Source organism: Drosophila rhopaloa, unplaced genomic scaffold, assembly GCF_018152115.1.
Source record: "Drosophila rhopaloa isolate 14029-0021.01 unplaced genomic scaffold, ASM1815211v1 contig_47, whole genome shotgun sequence".
NCBI classification, from domain to species: Eukaryota; Metazoa; Arthropoda; class Insecta; order Diptera; family Drosophilidae; genus Drosophila; species Drosophila rhopaloa.
This window is the reverse complement of record NW_025335142.1, coordinates 269957-291617: the sequence shown is the minus strand read 5'-3', so window position 1 is coordinate 291617 and position 21661 is coordinate 269957. Positions and strand designations below refer to the sequence as shown.

General features: G+C 38.6%; 3 protein-coding genes across 4 annotated transcripts in view; 2 read left to right on the top strand and 1 right to left on the bottom strand.

The window, feature by feature from the left end:
- Positions 1 to 1208: 1208 nt before the first annotated feature.
- Positions 1209 to 21661, top strand: part of LOC108041505 (flocculation protein FLO11) — a 130692-nt gene continuing 110239 nt past the window's right edge. The window contains exons 1-2 of one of the 2 annotated variants that reach the window (XM_044461664.1): positions 1209 to 1422; positions 3967 to 4132. The gene's annotated coding sequence lies outside the window, so the exon portion shown is untranslated. Of the gene's footprint in view, positions 1439 to 3966; positions 4133 to 21661 lie in introns of both variants that reach the window. The other variant, XM_044461663.1, reaches the window with a different exon arrangement.
- LOC108048391 (trypsin-1) lies at positions 12548 to 14822 on the top strand. Its single transcript, XM_017128991.2, is given in 4 exon segments — positions 12548 to 12880; positions 12882 to 12961; positions 13736 to 14304; positions 14641 to 14822. Coding segments are annotated over 4 exon segments (1134 nt in total). The 5' UTR covers positions 12548 to 12569; the 3' UTR covers positions 14815 to 14822.
- On the bottom strand, positions 16500 to 17045 carry LOC108048390. The gene has a single exon (XM_017128990.2). It carries the CDS (start codon positions 17016 to 17018, stop codon positions 16500 to 16502), a length of 519 nt encoding a protein of 172 aa, XP_016984479.2. The 5' UTR covers positions 17019 to 17045.

Sequence of the window (21661 nt, the reverse complement as noted above, 5' to 3'; positions counted from 1 at the left end):
TGTTTTTGTAATCCATTAAATAAATAATACTATATTTAAAATTGCCAAATAAGTATTTACTCTCTTCAAATCGACACCGGCTCACTAATGGGGATATTACTGGTTGTGGCGTACATGGTCAAAAAGTATTATAAAAGTATAAGGAAATTCATATATTTATACCCTTGCAGAGGGTATTATAATTTCAGTCAAAAGTTTGCAACGCAGTGAAGGAGACATTTCCGACCCTATAAAGTATATATATTCTTGATCAGCATCACCAGGAGAGTCGATCTAGCCATGTCCGTCTGTCCGTCCATCTGTCCGTCCGTTTCTACGCAAACTAGTCCCTCAGTTTTAAAGCTATCTGCTTGAAACTTTCCCAAAAGTTGTCTTTCTATTGCAGGTAGTATATAAGTCGGAACGAGCCGGATCGGGCCACTATATCATATAGCTGCCATATAACTGAACGATCGGAAATGCCATAACTTTGGTGTTTTTAAAGTTAGGAAGTTGGGATTTTCTATGGGTTTTATTTTTGGCCAATCAATCCGACCTACCAAATTTAATAAGGATCGGCCGACTATATCTTATAGCTGCCATATAATTGAACGATTGGAAATGACATAACTTTGGTGTTTTTAAAGTTAGGAAGTTGGGACTTTTTATGAGTATTAAGAATGCATCATATGAATAATTTTGGAGATTATAATTTATAGAATATTCTGCAAGGGTATATCAACTTCGGCTCCGCCCGAAGTTAGCTTTCCTTTCTTGTTTTAAACTATTATTGAATAAAAAGTACTTACTAAGGAGAGCTAAAATCGTTTGATGTTAGTATCCATGAGCAATAATTAAATTACTTCTTTTACTACAAAGAATGAAGCTTAATTTTTAGTAATTTTATATACATTGAATTTACCATAAATCAACTTGTTGAATTAACTCTTAAGGTGGCGAATAAACTTATTTATCGTTGTTTGTTTGTTTGTTTTGGAATGGTGATCAAGTAAAACTGAGTTTTCAGTTTGAGGCGAAAAGCAACTATCAGCTGATTTTCCGGGGCTCTCTTTCAGAAAGCTTTGAGTCTGGTTTCCGATTGACTTTGCTCCTCTTTCATTTACTTTGCCGTCTTTGCTTTTGCTTCTGGCTTTGCTTTTTGTATTTGCCGCTCGTGGATTTCTGTGGAGTGGAGTTCCGTCGTCAGTTTGAGTTTGGTTCGTAGCGCGTTCGCACACGCGCGCGCTGTATAGTTTATATATTTATACTCCCATCCGATCCGAGATCCGAGATCCGAGATCCAAGATCCGATCTGACCGTCGTCGTGCTCCTCGCCGCATCTCGCTCGCTCTAATCAGTTGGCCTACGTTTTGGGTCCGCGTACTTCGCGGCTAATTTCCAACTTAAAGAAGTGAAAAACAACAAAATCAGGCAAATAATTGAGTAATTAAAGTTAAACGTAAGGAGAGCTGCTCTGCCAAGTGTTTTGTGTTTGTGCGCTTTTTGTGTAACGGTCTGCTAACTGGAGCTGGATCTTAAAAATTATTACGGCAAAGTGTTTGAGTAAATTGATTGTGGAATGGTTTTGAAAGCTTAATAGTGGATGCGATTAACTGATCGATTTGGGTCCAGTATGAGAGGAGGAAGCATACATCGAATAGCCGTCAAGAAACTGGGATTTGCTTGCCATGTTTTTCATAAGCGGAAAAGAAAGTTTGATTTAGGAGAATCGGAAAGTGATAATACCAGAAATATGAATTTTTAGTGGGGAATTAATAACATTGGATATTTTTTTATTTAAATGAAAATAGGCGAATTTCCTCCTTTTAACAAAGAATTTGAAACATTTGTCATAGAATAAAAATAAATAAATAATCAGCTACGCCTTTATCTCATTCTTTTTAGTGGTTTCAATTACGACTTTGTTTGAAATGTTGTTTGTTAGATTTTAAAATGTGATAAAATGATAAAATAGCTTGTAACCAATATCTGATGACTGAAATTGTGAATACCTTCTGAATGTTATTCCAGAATCAACTCAAGTGATCTTTGATTGCATATTGTATTTCAAATGATCTCATAAGATTATCTCATATTTAACAAAGCCATAAATAGCAGTTAAACAACCAAGGGGAAAATCTGAATTGTTGAACCTGATGATTATTGATTTTTTCTAGCGAAATAGATACATTTTAAAATTTAAAACTAAATATCCAAAAACAATATGGGTTCTTCACTCACAAAATAAATAATAAGTGAAGTCTCCAGTATAAATAAATCATTAAATAAGTTTTCTTTAATTATAAAATTCAATACATTTATTAATCTACAAAAAGTAATCCCAAGAAAAAAAACTAATCAACAGCAGTTTGCGACTAGTTAACCAGCAGCAAAAATTGGCAACTTCCTTCAGTTGGGCGCCAAGTCATTAGACGCCGCCCTTCCCCCCCACACCCTCCTCCCATCAGCCCCCTTTCCCTCCTCCTTGGAGCCCACTCAAAGCACCGCTATGACTAGACAGGCCTTGTCCATATATTTCTTTATTTTTTTCGCATACGAATATATGCAGCCATTAGCCACCGCATCAACAAACGAGACGCCACAAACACACTCTGATCTTTTGAGGCACACACAGATACTCGAAGGAGGATCGCGGGAAGAGTGAAGGGGAAGGGACTCGGTGACGTTTGCTTTGGGGCCCCTTCACTTTTTGTTGTTGCACAGAAAGAAAATGTTACCACCTTCAAATATAATATTATTTCAAATGTCGATGGCTTACAACTCCAAAGAGCAAGCTTTATCCTACAAGAGCCTCTAAGAAATACCAGTTTTAGTAAGGGTATATCCCATATCATAAAGATAACCACAAATTAAGTAATAAACATACTTTTCTGAATGAAATATAATTTTGAATTTCATCAAATAAAGATTCTAACGATAACAATAATAGGTTTCTACGTATTAATTTTGTAATTGTTGTGAATATATTTTGAAACAAATTTATCTGCGTGTTCGTCGTTGTTTTTTCGTGGTCGGATGAAAAAGTTGCCGCGGCAAGTGCAATTCGCGGTTCGCCGTCCGCGATTCGCATTCCACTGGCCGAAAGTATCTTTGGAGTTTTGCATCTTGTGGATGTCTGCCGCGCTTAACTGTAAATTGAGGCATGTGCCGCACACTCTCTCGCTCTCTCTCTTTCTTTCTGTATATGTGCGCTCTCTTTTGTCTGTCAAGTTCAATGTGCGTTGACAATTTTCCATTTCCAAATGGGCGACGTTTTCCACTTTGATTGTTTTTTTTGTTTGCTGCCGCCGCTTCTTGTACTTTCACACACACTGGGCTTCCATTGTGCCTGCGCAACTGTGCGTGTATTTTAATTTATTTTAATCGAACGGCAATTTAAATTTAAGCCGAAGCCGAATAAAAAACAAGAGGTAGTGGGATTTTTGCCATTCAACCCGGAACTCAAGGTGTAGTATAGTACTCGAAATCAGGCAGTCGCCCTGCCGATCGAGTCGTGTGTGGATGTTTTCCAAGCAATGTATCTACGAATATCGCTCCATCCTCATCGCAAACGCAATGCATAAATCAGCGACGGAAAGAAGAAAAAATCTCCGCTTCGTCGTTCTTTGTTAGTTTTGTGAAAGCGCAAGTCGAAGCGTAATTTTTACACTTTTACCAAAGAGAAAGAAGACGGAAAGATACATAGATACTCTTTACATACGGCTCATAAGCATCTTTTCTCTATTACCCACCGACATACACGATTCGTTTGCCGTTGTTTGTCTTTAAGCCGCTTAATTGAAAGTCTTGGCCTGACTTATGACTCGTTGGAAAAGCCAAAAGTAAAAAGAAGACCTCGGCTTTTCCAGCTGGGCCAGAGTGAAACCGCAGGAGCGATGAAAATATCATTTTATTGATAGCAGTGGTTATTTGGTAAAGGGAAAGCTTTCAAAACAATTTACCAGAAGTTCTCACCTAATTTCACAGTGCAATAAACTCCACTTAACGAAACTCAAGTGAATATAATATGCAAGCAATTTGAAAAATTTGAATTAGTGCTCAGGCTAAACCTGCCAATGTTATTATTTGCCCATCTGTGCATGTGCTCAAAAGTCAACCGAACAAACTGAATCCACAGCAGACAACAAACAAGGTAAGATGAAATCAATTTTAATAATCTTGGCCCGTTTTAGTTTTTATTTATTTTTGCATATCCATTTGTTAACTCGTTTGCGATGTCTATTAACGGCATTCATCGCCCCGGGATGTGAGCTCATCTCGCATCCAAATGATATTATTCTCAGCCCGAAACTTGTTCGGTGATTCATTTTTCACAGCTCTGCCTTTCGATTTGTTTATTTACAGTTGTGATGTCTTGTTGCTTTGCATATTTTGGCATGCAATACAGACACGTTCAAACATTTAATCACTTAACCGTTTCGGCTTAGTTTGTTCAACGTTCCCCGAGCGTTTTCATTGCTCTTAACTTTCCAAGTCGTTGCACACCTTTTCCCCTTATCTGCCAAGCCCAATGTCAAGGTTGCCATTGTTAATGTTTCGTATAATATGAAAAATAAAATCAAATATAATATAAAATGTGTGAGGAGTCAGCTTATTGCCAATTGTCTGCCACTAATTGGAGCTCAACACTTCTCAAGTGGAACGAACGCCCCGTCGCACCGCTCTTTTTCGTATAATTTGTAATTGCTTCGTTTTTCGGACAAGCTACAAAAGATATTTTACAAAAATAAATTAAGTGTTGCGGGCAATTAGTTGAGTCTTAAGCTGGCTATTTACAAAACGTAGGCAGATTAATGGCCGTCGATGGAGATGTGAATATGAACGTGAGCTCGGGTTATTCGAAAGATTTTTGTCATTTCTTAGGCTTATAGCAGGTAGATACAAAAATGATAAGACACTTCGCGGGTTTTTTTTGGGTTGATTATCTAGTAAATACACAAAAAAAATTAAATGATTTTAAACTATTTTGTAACTATCGTATTTTGTAGAATTTTAAATTGAAATTAAACATGACAATTGCAAATATATATGCTAAGCTTATTTCCATTTTTATTTAATCAAAACCTCAAAAGCTTTTTGAACCTAAGCTACTCTTAAAATCTTAATTATGGCCAAAAATAAATATATTAATAAATGCCAACACCATTTTCAAGGTTATGATTAAGTATCGATAATTGTGTCAGCGGCCATCAAGAAACGCATCTATCAACATCTGATGGAACCGCGAGACTTAAATATATTATTGGCCATATAAAAGTCTACGAAATTGTTGGTCAATTAATAAGTCATTAGGGCAAAGCTTTAGTTCCAGCCTAGAGCAAAGAATTCTAACATTTATCAATACCGTTCGCTATTCTTGTTGGTTTCTTTCTCTAAGAACTTTGCCCCAGAGCAAAGATGCGGAACCGTTAAGCGTTTCACCCAAAGCAAGTCACAGCGAAGCGAATGGAGAAAAACTATCATAAATTTGACTTTTTAATGTTAATAAAACAATTTTTACGATTCTTTTATGTGTGAAAATTACGCAGAAGGGCATACAAATAAACGAGACCACGAGCTGTGGAACAGTTACCCAGTAGGCAGGTGCAAGCCAAGTTGATATAATACGTCATTACGGAGCCTGATCCGCACCTTCAGCACATACCTACCATTTTTTCCACAACTCCCTTTTGGAGTTCCCTCAACAGTTCACTGAGAGAAATAGCCGAGATTTGGTTATTTTGCTTAATATGTAATCCATATCAAAAATGAATATTCCATTCTAAAAAACAAATTATCCTTTTGTGTGTAATGTATGAAAATATTAGGTTTTAATTATATTTCTTCAAATATATTTTACCCAAAGGCAGAAGCTAGTTCCAAAGTCATAATAGAGAGTTATTTAATAGATCATTTTTTTGTGGTTTTTATTTACTTGGTTTGGTATTGACAAAAAGATTTAAAATTTTATCGTTTTTAAACTTGATAATATGTGTTATTTTATGATTTTATTTCGCTTGCTTTCAGTATTTCTTAAAAATAAAGATAACATTTAAGAAAACTCCGTTCTGAAGCTAAAAGCAAGCACATTTAAACATACATGATACTAAAGGTTAAGCTTATCTTAGAATGTGACCACTTTAAAGTAAATTTAAAAGAGTTAAAAAAAAAATGATAGCTTGTGTTATATTTTTCTCAGTGGATTTAGTACCCCCAGATCATTACTTGGAAAAATGTGTGACTTTGGAGTGAGATGACACCGTGTAAATAGCCGACGGTGAGGAAGAAACTTAACCGAAACTACTGAACAACAAGTGTAGAACAATCAGGCGCGAGGCGGTAGAAAACTGCCCAAGTAGCTGGAACGCAGGTCACTGAACTCCCGGACGGACGCTTCAAATATATTTTACACCAAGGCATTAACAAAAGCTAGTTCCCCCTTTCCACCCCTCTTCTTAGCAAAGTCATGATAGAGCGGTATTTAGTTGACCAGTTTTTTTTGTGAATGGCTTTTATTTATCTCGGCCTGGAATTGCCAAAAAGTAATGCTATCAAGTTTAAGCGTCATAAAACTTGCTAATATGGGTTATTTTGGGTTTTTATTCGCTTGCTTTCAGTATTTCTTTTATTATGTCACATGTTTATGAGACATGTGGGTGCGAATCAGAGACATGAGTCAAATTAATTAAATAATATTACTTTAAGATACAAAAATGTATCAAGGGATGAAAACACATACAAAGTTTAGACATTTGATGACAGTAATAAAGTTTATTGAATCCAGCTAACCTATTTTTTAAATATTTTTTATAGACTTAGTGTTGAAGTTTTTATGCCAAGTTTTGACTACAAAATATCTACAGTATTAGTCTACTTTATTTCAAAATAGAGGGTGACTAAGATTTAAGCAATTTTGTTGATTTGCTCAAAATTTGGTATCATAAAGAATCTTTTTTTCAGGCCTGAGCTTTGGGAAATCCGATTTCTGTTGGACATTTTCCAGAAGTTTTTCATTCCGCCTCGCTGTACTTTTCTCAGATTGACATTCCAGAGCATTCCCGAGCAAATTGCGTTATAATTCTTAGCACTCTGTGAAATTAGCAGCGACAATGTCCGGAAAGTGAACCGCTTCCAATAACTGTATCCAACGTGACAACCATCAATGTGCGTCCCCGATTTGCCGCAACTCATTCACTCATTCCTCGCTGACCCACTCCGCACCACCGGTGGAGCATCCACACGAGATCGAGTGGTGGCCATGCGATACCAGGTCTTCAGACGATGCCTAATCGTCCAGCGTTCTCATTACGATGGCCGGCAATTTCCGCACCTACTTAGCCGCCTCGCATGTCTAACCGTAAATCCCTATTGACCCCCATTTCCCAACCGTAATGCCTGACCACACACATCCTCTTTCGCTCCGCTGAGGGCTGATTTGTAACTTGATCAATGTGGCAATTGCTTCCTCTTCTTCCAAGCCACTTGGCCTTTTCATTAGCTTCAATTTCAATTTGCTTTTTGCTATTTGCTATTTGCAATTTGCGCACCAAACTCTGTTTCGTTTCTGTTTCTATTTTTCAGCCATTTTTGCCTCGGCCTGGGCCAAGAAAAAAACTTGTTTATGGCTCCTACAAGAATGTGGAAAGCAAGAAAACGAAACGAAAAAAAGAAATAAACAAAACTGGGTTAAAATTGTTAGACAACCTGAAGTTGCAGTTGCCGTTTCTGAAATATTGCAAAGGTATGGGGTCTGCTATCGAGTCTGGTCTCTAAGCAATGGCCTCGCCAATCTGCAAACTCCAAACCCCTGAAGTGTGTTCGGATTGCAGGCACACATCGAGTGCTAAATAGAATGTAATGGAATGTTTGCTGGATATGGGAAGATCCCAGCAAAGACCCGGTTCTACTTTAAATTAAAGTGGACATATTTTTTATTAAGCTTTGAGAGTGTTTTATTGGTTACCATCAATACAGATCAAAGCGGGTTTGACTCGAGAATTTATCTGGACAGTATAAAAAGAGATTTGGAAAATGTTTTACAAGTGGCTCAGGAATTGGAATATATTACCCAGGGTCACAAATATTTTCCTATGATATTAGGGCTCTCCTAAGTATAGTCGAATACAAATTTATGTTGGATCACCCACAAGTTCCGTGGTATAGCTAAGTTCGACGAAATTTTGAAGTATGTTTTCTTTTGCTGAAACACAGCTATTACAAAAATTAAATTGTCGATATTTTAATACATTTTTTTTTATAGTTGCTAAAGTATTATAAAACTCCGGCTCAAACCATTAACCATGACTTTGGAATATGCCTTCAAATAGATCTCCGATCTTTTAAACGCCTCTAATAATGAAATGGAATAAAAGTTTCTATGAGAATTTTAGGCAGTGTAGAAAAAATGCCAAAAGTGTGTTTGATTTTAACATGACTAATTTTGTAACAATTCTTTTAAAAAAACTGTACTTTAAGATTCTATTAATGCATAAAAAAACAGTTTAGTCTCGCATGTTAGAACAATAAATGTTTTTAATAATTTAGAAGCATTCTTTGCTTGTGATTTCCATACACATTTATTTTTTTTATTGTTGTTTGCTCTTGTAAGCTATTGTTATTATAAATTATTATTTTTAAAAAGATAACCCAAAACCTTAAATTACTGAACATAATCCCTTACATTTTTGGGTTCCATTTTGGGCTTGTTTGCATTGACTTCTGTGTTTGTTTCGGAGCCACTGCACTTGCGCAAAGCCCACAAACTCGGAAACCCTACAAAAGTCAACCGAAACTCGTCTTGGGTATGGTCAGTAATGAAATAAAGCCGAGCTGAACCAAGCCAAACCGAACCAAGCCAAGTCAAGTGAGCCAACTATCGGCGGCTACTTAGTATGCCCGGGCCGAGTTCGACACTCAGTCCGAGAAGGCTGAAAAGGTGCAACAAACGCAACGCTCGGTTTCAATTGGGTTGTTGTTGGCTTATTAATTACCTCACCGCACAATTGCGTGGCACATACAAAACACCCACCAGAAGGATGGGGACCGGGGGCCTGCCGCTTTTGTAGAACCCACAAAAGGCGTTCGACGGTGGCGGGTAATACGAGTAACGACTTTTTGTGGCCCGTAAATGGAGCCCGGCCGATGAAGTCAACAGTCCCAACCAGTTTGAAGTTTAATTTAGCATTATTTCTCTCTATTTACTTTATATTTTATTCAAATAGTATTTTGATTGGCTGCGTGGCTTTCCATAAACAAATGAAGAGCTCGAGAAAATTGAGAGTGACTGTCGATTTGTGTTCATTTTTGCAAACTCGTTTTTGCATATTTTACTGACGTTTGCTGTTGGTTACTTTCAAATGTCAAGCGAAGTTGAAGGTGGTCCACAATGATATTTGATTTTTTCCTACCCCACTCGTATATTATATGATTTATTTTGAGTCATGTTGAAAACGAATAGGCGCCTTGAGAAAACAAAAGACTTGAGCAAAAAACTTGTTTATGGTATTTTTAAAGAAATTCAATTTATTATAGATAAGGAACATATTTACTCTGGGAATTCTATCATATACTCACATTATTTTTTATATTGCATGCTTTATAACATTGATTAATTCTGACAAGGGACTTCAAACAAAAACTTATTTATAGGACTTATACAAGACAAATATTGAATTAATCATTGCTTTTTCAAACTGGAAGCTAAAAGGAAATTATCTACAAAATATTGTCGAAGAAGAAAATTACCAAGATAGAGGGACATTCAAATGAATAGAGGATATACAGTGAAAACCCCACAACTTGTTCCTCGCAATCCAGACAAATTGCATATTAAAAACACATTAAAATGGTTTGCTATAACCATTTATCATACCTTCACTTACAATTCAATTACATTCAATGCACGATGCGCAGAAAATCCGCAGATGGCAAACAATTCCAAAAGCTATTCCGAAAAGTCATAAGCAAAATCGTGGCCGGCTCGGGTGAAACTTAATGAAGCCTGAGAAAGTTGCACAAGGCTCAGGTGACAATCATTAAAATAAAGCAACAAATAGCTGGCTAACTAACAAAATACAATAACCACAAACAAACTGAAAAAAATGCGATAATTGCTAACAAATTTGTACGACAAGCGCATGCCAAACATGCAACATACAGAAGCTAAAACGCATTTTAAAAGTGCCCGTCTGACTTAGGACTAACTAATCGAGTTTTAATTCATTTTTGGTTTGATTTAAATAACGTTTTAGTCCGTGAGTTATTCTCTGCATATATTGCCGCCTTATTCACCTCAACTTCTGGATTTAGCTCAGTTGGCTGGTTCCTTCTTCGTGGCTTCTGCAGGTGACCCAGTTTAATGCAAGTGGAACGCTTTGACCAACAACTGAAACACGGCATTAGTTTCTGACCATAAATAGCCAGGCGTAGATCTCTAGACAGTTTACTGTGGAATGAAATTGGAGTGCATCAGTTAGGTTGTAAGCTATAAGTTGATAACGAACCCCTAGTACAATTGGACCTTAACAGGAAAATATTCGGTTATCGGACACATTAAAATACAGTTTTATGCTGTGTTAAATACTGTTTGTATTAGGTGTATTAAGAAAAAGGTTTTCCTTATGTCTGAAAGTTAATAAAAGCTACTGCTTAAATTTGCTTAAATGTATAATTAATTTATCATAATAAATAATAAACTTTTATTTTTTTACAATTTTAAGCTAGCCTTGACATAATGTTTTTCGCATAAAATGCAAAGATATATTTTGAAAGCTCGACTAACTTGTCTATTAACTTTTAACTATTTAGCAGCACAGTGAGTTGGTATGAGTATGAGTTAGTAACTGGTATGAAGTATTGGTTAATTTTTTTATTGCCCAATGTGTAATATTTTTGAAATTACAATTTACTGGTAATTCAACTGAATCTCTGGTCTAAGACTAGGTGCAAACTAAGCCCCACTTTACTCAATCGGGCACCTTTCTCAATGGAAGGCCCGTAAAGAAGCGGCTCAAAGCCAAGTCAGGTTTCATTCTGAGTGGAAGAGCGTTGCACAGAGCCCAAAAAGAGAGAAACTCGTTTCTTCTGGGATGCTGGATTGGCATGGAAGAACTTTCTTCTCATTGATTCTAGCGGCCTGCATATAAATAAATAAATTAAAGAGACTTTCTTTCTGGCGCGGTGTGCGTGAGTCTGTGGCTTTGGTTTTGGCTCTGGCTTTGGTGTCATCATCTATTCAATTCTTCCGAGCTAACGCCTCACTTCGTTGGCTGACCCAAATACTTGGTCGCTCTTTCACCGGGGTCAGATCCCCAGTCGAAGTCGGAGTCTGGGCCTGGTTTTCGTGCACCTTGTGTCATTATTATTGTTGGAGATCGGGGACCGGGCCTTTGGGTTGGCTGTTGGTCCAACAAGCGGACAGATTATAAACATCAACCCATTTACAAGTATTTCCAGTCCTCCGGCTCGGCTTTTCGATTATACGCATCTTTATCGGCATCTTCATTAGTTTGACCCAATTTATTTGAGAGTTCTTTTACTTTCTATTTTCTCTCGAACGGCTTCAGAATATTCCGTGTTGTGGGCCGAACGTCTTTATGGGCCTCTTGTTAAGCTCAAGATTTGGGGAAGTCAATTTACTTTCATTTGAGGAAATCTTTTTCTGGTTTTTTGATTACCTATAATAGTATGGGCGTTTTTCGTGGCCACTTCCGTAGTTGTATTAGGCGGTGTTGATATAATTATACAAATAAAGAATGGGTTTTATGTATTAGTAATGAGGAGGAAACTTGATATTTTGAAGAGGTATTTAATTAATAATGGTTACCGACCCTAAAAAACTTTTTGAATTCCTTTTACACTGATTGTAGCGATTCACCAAACAGAATTAACCTTTATTAACCCCAAAAGCAAATGTGGTCAGCACTTTTTGATCACTTGTAATTACGATGTGATCAGAAAAATATTTTTTCTACACATGCGGTTTAACCTTTAATGTTCTCATCAACCTTTAGCTGGACTCGTTCCTTTTTGGGTCGCGTGAATGGTGGAAAAGATTGGCAATTTCTCTGCGCCATAAAATTAAAGCGTAAGCCAGAACAAGAGTTATAAATCTCATAAGCGATATCAATCCAGAAATTTGAGAGCTCTATTAGATTTATAACCAATCGAAGCGGGGTTTTTTTCTACTTTGGGTGAAAAGAAAGCGGATCTGACCATTAACATAAAGTTTTGATAAAGACAAAACACGGAATCACTTCGCAGACATCAAAGTTCTGTGATGGTAAAATGCTAAAACGATATTTGCCAGATTTATTGACAAATGGGTTCAGTTCGCTTTTTTTGGAACTGGGTCAAGTGATGATAAAGGGCTTTCGATTGAAGATTTGAAATATGCAAAGAAATTCGGCTGATAAAATAGTTTGATGGACACTTAAAGCTTCATTAAGTTGTTAGCGTTTCGCGTGTGTATATATGTGCGTTTAAATGCTGAGATGGATCTGTGGAGCGTGCTGGCCTATAAGAACCGTTAAAAGGCAAGGGCAGCCCATCAGTTTGCGTTTGCCAAGCGTTTGGTTCGGTTCGCCGGGAGTATGAAACTCAATCCGCCAGCTTCTCTGTTCCTTCTTGCCCTCATTTCGATCTGCTGCGATCGGAGCCGGGCCGTCTATAATTATAAGTCACCTTCCCGCGGCTACTTCTATCCGAAGCCAGCGCGACTGCCGCCTCTGCCAGTCAATGGCACTGCGACCACGACCACGACCACGACCGCGTCTTCCCATCCCGGACCACCGCCCGGAGTGCAATCGGACTTCATTGATGATCTGATCGAGGGCCATAAGCAGCAAATCTTATCGAACGTCTTGGGCGTGGCTAGCGAAACTCCCTCGGATCCGGCCTCCCCCGGCCTCCTCCTCCTCCCCCCTTTCCCCCCTCGAGGGCGGTGGTGCCAAGGCGTTCCGCGTTAATCGCTGTGCCAGCTGCAGTGAGTTGGGGAAATTGCAGTGCCAATCCAATCCAGCGGGGAATGAAACGATCCGGCTAATCTGGGGCTAATAATTGGAAATTTGAATCGGTTATTGTACGCCTATCGGGAAACGCATTACTTGCAAACGTGTTTGTGAAACGTGCTGTGAGCTTAGTCAACGACTTCATTGCCTTGGCTTTTCGCGTAGAAGAATTAAGCAAGTCAATAAAATGGTTTTAAGACGTTTCATTAAGTTCGTAATGAAAATAAGTGATTATTGCATCAAGTACAAATTTAAGTTAATTCGGCCTTTAACCTTAAAACCACTTTTAAATAGACACAATCTAAACAAAAATAAAAAAAACATAAAATTCCTCCCAATCCTTTATTCAGTTTAACTTCAAAGTAATTTTATTATGAGACTTACATTTTTTTTCAACGAACCTAACGTAGTTCAATATATTTTGGGTTCTTAATCAATAATAGAAAGTTAATAAATATTTCTATAAGAGATCCTATTATAAACACGAATTCAAAATTTTAGTCCAGCTAAACTCACAGTCTCTCGAAGCGTTTTAATAATATCGTTCAGATATAAATTAGTAATATTGCAGTTTCAGTTCTTATTTCTTCGAGACATCTTGGCATATTCAAATATTCAATAATTCAGGCACTATAACTTCCAGTTCCACCGCGTTTTCATTCCCTGGCTGAGACCTTTTTTCCACCAAAGACCACCCAGATTACAGATCCCATCGAACACATCGAATCCCATTTCCTATCCTCTTGCAGCCTGCGGCGTTCCCAATGTGAATCGCATTGTGGGCGGCACCCAGGTGCGGACGAATAAATATCCGTGGATCGCGCAGATCATTCGCGGCACCTTCCTGTTCTGCGGAGGCACCTTGATCAACGATCGCTATGTCCTGACCGCCGCCCACTGCGTCCACGGCATGGACATGAGGGGCGTGTCCGTGCGGCTGCTGCAGCTGGACAGGAGCTCCTCCCACCCGGGAGTCACCCGGTCGGTGGCCTTCGCCCATGCCCACGTGGGCTACGACCCGGTGAGCCTGGTCCACGACATAGCTCTCCTCCGCTTGGATCAGCCGATCCCGCTGGTGGACACCATGCGACCCGCCTGCCTGCCCAGCAACTGGCTGCAGAACTTTGACTTCCAGAAGGCCATCGTGGCGGGGTGGGGTCTGAGCCAGGAGGGTGGCTCCACTTCCAGTGTCCTGCAGGAGGTGGTGGTGCCCATCATCACCAATGCCCAGTGCCGGGCCACCTCGTACCGTTCCATGATCGTGGACACCATGATGTGTGCGGGCTACGTCCAAACCGGAGGTCGGGACGCCTGTCAGGTGGGTTTCACATAAATCGGTTTAGTTGGAACAATCGTCCCTTGAAGCTTACATTTTAATGAAGTGATTTTCTAAATTATTAGTTAGAAAAAGGTGTTTAGTTAGCTTAAAAAAAGCAGATAAGTTGAGATTAATTTTGATATTCAGCAATTGATTTACATAAAACAAATTTAATCCTTTTACAAATCGTAAATTCTGCTTTTGGAAAAGCTTTCCTGTTTATAGCAAAACATTTAAATTAAAATGATCTTCAAAACTAAGGACAAATTTCCAACAATATCGGTATATTTTTAACTGAGTGTATAATAGTCTACCACTTTTGGTGAAAATCCTCAGGGTGACAGCGGTGGTCCCTTGATCGTCAGGGATCGCATTTTCCGGTTGGCTGGAGTTGTGTCCTTCGGCTACGGATGCGCCAAGCCCGATGCTCCCGGTGTCTACACTAGAGTCTCTCGGTACTTGGAATGGATTGCAGTGAACACAAGGGACTCTTGCTACTGCGTTAATTAGATTATAAAAATTTTGAAGCATTCTGAAATTATTTATGTATTTATTTTTTCGCCAATAAATATTATATATAATTAAAATGGTAAATTAGATTACTTTATTGATATATACAAATTAATTTTGGGATTACAAAACCATTCATATTGGATTTACGACTATGCCACATCCTTCGGTTGTCAATTTTAAGAATTGTGCAAAAGTACATAATTTAATTTTGTATTTTTACTAAGCTGCATTGTTGGACTTAAAAAAAATTGTTCTTATTATTAAAGTCTTTTAGGAAATATTACAAATAGGTGCATCACTTTTTTTGCCTTATGCCCCAGAGTTATTAAGACAAATATTTTCTTGGATCGTGGATAGACTTACGAAGACCCACGACCACATAAAAATCCAGTTCCGTTGCACGATCGCGGAGCTGTGTTTATTTATTTTTTCTGGGGAACTGGACCGTGTGTGACCCACGCAACTCCCTCAATCGACAGCTGGTTTTACTTTCTTAATGCAAAAGAAATACAAATTGTACAAATATTTTGTGAAAACAGGTTATGGAAACCCTAGCAGTGGCCTTTCACTTTTTGCCCCTCGAGAGTGTTTGCAGAAATCAATAAAACTCGAAGTCAGAGTTGAAGTTTGCTGAGCGAAAATCGAAGCCAAGGACGTTTTCCGCCGACTTTGCCTGACACATTGTTATCACTTGTCAAGGCCCCACTGCCGCCCTTCGTTTCGCGGAGTTGACAAAACTTTTATCTTTATCCCTTTGGGCCAGCCAGGCCGACTTGTGGCCGACAGTTGTTTAATGGATTTTCAAGTTATTTCTGGTATTTTGTTGTAGTTGCCGCTGCATGTCGCAGAAATACAGCGAAACAAAGATATCTCGGCGGAAAGAAACTCGTTTGTGGCTAGGGGCCAAAGAAAATGCCGCATAATTGCCGCCGCCACGACTCCGCAAAAAGGGGCGGGGCACCCAGAAGGGGCTGGCTGGCCACCGAATCGACAATGTTGTCAATGCTGGCTGCTCTGGCATTTGATTTTATTTTTAACTAGACTATAATTGATGCCAGGCACTGCAGGGTTATCGAGAAAGACTTTTGCGGAGGTGGCAGAGGGGAATCAGTGTGGAGTTCAGGGAACAGAGCCATTTATCTTAATTAAAAACGTGCCATCAGAAAAAGTTGTGTAGTAATATTCATGAACTAATACAACTGTTTAGCTAACTTACATATCCTTAGCAATACCTTTTGAAGTAATAGAAAATAAAGCGCGAACTTAATAACAGGTAGTGAAATATTAATATATATAACCACGAAAGTTTTCTACAACAAAAACTGAAATTAAGGTTTTGATTTTTATTTATGTTAAATCAAACTATTTTGGCTCATTTGTGTACTTTTGTTGGTTTTATGTTTCAGACAGGAGCACATCTTTATGATTTAAAATCGATAAATTCGCATTTTACAATCCCTTTATATAACTTGAGCAAGGCAGAAAAGGAAACCGAAGTCATTGTCCATTGTACAGTTTCGTCTTCAGTGAAGATACAAATTTCTCAAATGCCAGTTAAGTCGGATATATAGATTACCTTTGAAAGGAGGTGTTAGTATACAATTTATTATTTATTCAAAAACATTACTTTTAACTTAGCACTTTGGTGGCTTCTAGTCAGAGATCATGTGAGGTGATAACCTTCAGTCAAGGGTCGTTCGCAGCTTCTTGATGGAGTCGATCGTGGATTGGAGTTCCCTTCGGATGTTGGCACATTCGACAACCATATCCAGACAGTGGTCCCAATGCCGATTCGCTACTCTCAAGCTCTCTGGCACCAGACGGCCGAAGATGGTTGTGAGGGGCCGGAAGTATCTAAGGATCGGGTCAATTGGGTGTCGAGTGATCCTAAAGTATTTCCCGTGGGGGCTCGATGTTTCAATAACACGAGTGATTGCCTTGTAGGGTTGTCCTCTGGGCAATTGGGCCTCTGCTGAAGTTCGTTCAGATCCATGGTGCAATCTCACCCTGGCCAGGATTAGTCCGGCTCTACATGTCTGCTTGTTGACCAGCAAGTGCAGTAGGTCCTGGTCCTCCATAAGGTGAAACATTTGCAGGTGGAGACCATCTAGAAGACATCTGATATCCTCGTCGGAGGACTCTGATCTCGATTCACGCATCGGATCCTTCGATTCATCGGAGGGCACTTCGTTGTGGTTCATGGCTGGGTATTTCTTTTTCGAGCAAGGTATTTCTCTTCAACCAAATCGTAAAGTTCATAAAATATCGCTTTGAAATATGTCTGATTTGACTGCAAAATCGGAACAAAGCAAAGATATTTTTTTAAAGATCCAAATAAATAACTACAATTCTTAGCTCAGCCAATCTAGACAATAGTTTAAACTAAAAAATTTTTTTTTTCAACTCTTTTAAGTACAAGAAAAAAGTAAATTATAAAGATTGCAATTTGAATAATCTTGATTATATGGTTTCATTGCATATATTTAACAACCCAAAATGTAATTACTTTCAACTTAAGCAAAACAGAAGATCATAACTAGATAAGCTTATAATTTTGTCTCTTAACATATCTTACTAACCATCTTTTTAAATTAGTTTCCCAGAAAAAATGAACTAGTTCACACTTACTCCGCTTGAAACCAACTTGTTTGCCTTCAAATTTCTTGTATTTTTTTGTTGGTTTTGATGAATTTATCAGATTTGTTAGTCTGCCTTGGGATGAAGAGGGTTCGAGAAGGGAAAGGCACGCTTCGCTGGCTAATTTAACATAATTCTCACATAAATCGCAAGCGAGTTGGGTAGAGAAATTTTCACGCCTCGCTTAACGCATTTGGCTCGCATAGCAAAAATTCACTTCTTGGCTTATTTTCTTGCCTTTTTTGTTGGCCAATCCCTGCATGCTTTTCCATATTTCCAATATAGCAAAACAAATGTCCAAAATTGTACAAGACACGAGTTTTCGCTGCATCAACGCGGCACTTTGCTGGCAAACCGCAAAACATTTTAATAAATTGCCAGTTATTAGTTTCTTGCGGAGCGGCAGGAAAAAGTGCAATTAAAATGCATTCGAAATGGGGTGGTGTTGCGGAGTGGCGGGGTGAAACGGGGGGACAAAGGAAGTTCCGCAGCAAAAGAAATTAGCATAAGCATTGACTTTTTTCCAACGGGGAAGGAGAGGCAAAAAACTGTTGCGCTAGTTTCCCATAATTTGCCTCAGCAAAGATAATGAGCAAGAAAGAGTACCCAGGGGGATGGGGTGGAAAGCCGCGGGAAAACCGAGGGGCGGGCCACCCAGGGGGCGGGGAAACTGCGGTCAGTCGCATAGCAAATGGTGTGAAACTCTGCTCAAAACTGCGAAAGGGGCGAGGGGGCCTTTAGTGCCTTCATTGTTCATCGCTGCACTTGCTTTTTGTTGCTGTTATAATAGCCACCGCTTGCAATTTGCATAAATGTTTTTAATTAAATGCATTTAAAGCATATTTTTCAAACACAGCGGGCAAATTTGTTAATGAAATCGAATGAGGGGGAAATGGGAAGTACCTTAAAGTTATGGTTATTATGCCTAATATGGGAACTCGACAGGGAAAGTAGCAGTATCAAAACAATTGCTTTGCGTGGGGCATACCGATAAGAAATTTTGAAGGCTACTTCTAATGCGATAATTAACTTACATATTACAAGGTGTCTTGCTATTTTGGATAATTTCATAAATGACTAGCTTATAAACCTTAAAACAAAGTGTAAGGCTATCTTTAAATATCAACTTAAACTTTTAGCAAGTGATTTAAAAGTGCCCATTAGTTACCGAACAAAATCCATTCATTAGCCCTAATATTATATAACTCTGACGAAAAACTTTAATCAAGTGCCAGCCCACTTATCACTCCCTTGTCACTCGTAACTAACCGCATCTAAACTAACCATAAAATCAAGACAAAGACGGAGGCGATTAACTTGTTCCACGAACTTTCAAAATGCAACACAAGAAGAAAAGAAATAAAAAGAAAACCAAAAGATCCCACAACAAACTTGCCAAAAACTCGACTCAACCTCGGTTGTTTCCTTCCTTTGCACGACCAAACAAAAAAGGCAACCGCAAACTTTTTTGGTTTTTCGCTACCTCAAATGTGCAAAAAAAAATGTGCAAAAAAAAGTACAAAACAATTTATGTCAACTTTCTTTTTATCAAACAAAAAGAAGGAATCAACGTGTTGCAAAACGGCGGGGGGAAAAATTCCAAACAATTTTCAAAGCCACCGCAAAAATCTTGCACCACAGACTCCCACACAAAGTCAGGCAGTCAGGTGGGTTTTGTTGGCTCCGAACAGATGATTTAGCGACGGGTTTTTCTCTCCACCAGTTGCAGAGGTCCGTTGCAAGAAAGTTGCCGAATCACGCCGACTCCAGCCCCTTCCCCATTCCCTTCCCCATCCGAAGACCCCTCGCCCAGCCTTGGGTACATTTTTTGGGGGAGAGCAATCGAAAAGTATTCGATGGAGCTCTTCCTCGACGGACAGGTGACCAATAACCACGACACTGGTCGGTTCAGTTCTTAAACTTGTTTCAATTTACTGTATTTTTACCGCTACCGTTGTTGTTACTGAAGTTGTATACCCTTTTCGAGGAGTATCATTTTTGGTTAGGGGCCATAATTTGGGTACAGTCAGTGCCGTAGGCAAGGGGTGAGGGTTTTTAAGGGAATAAGCCCCACCATGCTAAAAATTAATAAAAAAAAACAATTGTAAATCCCCCTCCCCCAACATACAAATTCTTAAGCCGCCACTAAGTACAACTGTTTGATATTTAAATTCAATAAAAATTTCACATAAAATGTATAATTTTTTGTATCTCATTATATAACAATAAAAATTACACATTTGCCCATTAATGTATATACAATCAAAGAAAAGAACACATTCGTTTTTGACACAACTCGAAATGCAAGTTTATCAAAATTTAATGAGTCATTAGAGGAATACCTAATGATTTTATGTTGAGGATGTTGCTAGTAATTTTCTCGAGGGCATTTTATCTTCTGTATCAAAAGCTTTTCAATTATGTCGCTTTTATTTATTTCGGACTTTTGCGCCCGTCCTTACTTATCGTGTCTTTTTTTACTTTTTCATGTGGCTTTAACTGTTGTTTTGGCCGGTGCCCGGTAATTACCAATGTCGGGAGCAGGAACGAGAATTGGACCGGGATTGCGATTGCGATTGGGGCACGGCAAACGAGTCGAGTCAGTTCGTCGAGTCTCCGAACATCACAAATTTGAAATCAGTTTCATTATATAAATTGTTACCTTTAGACGATCTGGCAGACAGTTTGGGCCGGAGGTTGTAGCCCTCATTGAGCCAGTTTTTTTCTTAGCTGTCTTTTCTCCAACTCTGAGCGTTGATATATATTTCTCCCCTTTTTGGCATTCCTCTTTCAGATGAAAATTGCACACAATTTGTGCTGCATAATGTCAAAGTTGGTTTGGCTTTGGTGCGAAACGAATTTGATTGGGCATCCGTTGGATAGAAGTGGCTCAGAGTAACGCACTTGACTTCAATTAGACAGCGAGCACTTACCAATTGCCCGGTTTTCCCCAGTTCCCCACAATGCCCCCGTTTCCTTCGTCTACGTACTGGTCAAACAGCTTCCTCCTCGAAAATGGCAAACTGTGTCAGTCAGCAGCGACTTTGACTGGCATTTGTCTGCCATCCCACCGCAGTCCCTCTTTCAGTCCCGATTTTTTCACTCCCATCTCGACTTTCCTCAGCGCCCCATTTGGTCATTTTGTTTGCTCCTGCACTTAGGGAAAATTATTAGAAAACCACACCACTGCCCATCGCGAAAGAGCTTTTCCAGTTCTGATCAAGCACCAATGCCTTCTTCTCTGTTTTTCAGACTGTTTAGAGCTTAGCTTTTCTTTTAAATTAAAAAAGCGTTTAAAGACCGTTGTTAGTTTTTACCCACATAAATTTTACATTAAAATGACATATAATTTATAATTGGGTAAACTTAAATAATTAAATTTGTTTAGGCTAATCTTGCAATTTCAACAAGCTAATAAATAGCCTTTACTTTTAAATCAAAATGGAACAAAAAGCATTTTCGAAATCCAAAGACAACTTCCCTTTGTCTAAAATTGAAAGCCTATTTTACACTCTCAGTCAAATTTGTTGAGTGTATGTCTATGGTCAGCGGCTGCCAGTCAGCTGCCACTGACTATCCAGAACGCGCTGCTGCAGCCCAGATTCTGCTCCTTTGTTTGCTTCCCTGGCCCCGGGGCTCGGCTCCCTAACTGTTTGTGCTATCCCGAGTGTTGACTGACAGGTGCCGCCGGAGAATTTTGGCGCTACAAAGTGCATAAATAAAAATTTTTCCAGCTCTGTTGACAGTGGAACATGGCAGCGAAAGAAAAAGGGGAACGAAAGAGGACTGAGACCCAACAGATCTAATTAGATGAATGAGCAAGGGAAACGAGAAGAATATTGACAAGAAGCTTGTATTAGCTTAAAATGTTATTTTCTAAAGAATTATAAATTCAATACCCTTAATCCTGACTAGGACTATCACCGTTAGTGTCCAAATATTGGACTTTTTATCAATCTAGTATTTATTTAAAAATATTTGTCTTTTACAAATTCGGTAATATTTATTATAAGATTGGGTTGAAAATGTTCCACCTATGTTTTCTTTTTAAGAAAATTGAAACTAAGTCGTATTAAATATATTGCATTTTATTAAGTACCATTAAAAACCATTGAATAATCTTGTTATTTAAATCTATCGACTAGAGCCTTTGCGGTGTTCACTGAAAGATTCATAAGGTCGTCGATAATAAAATTAAAATATAATA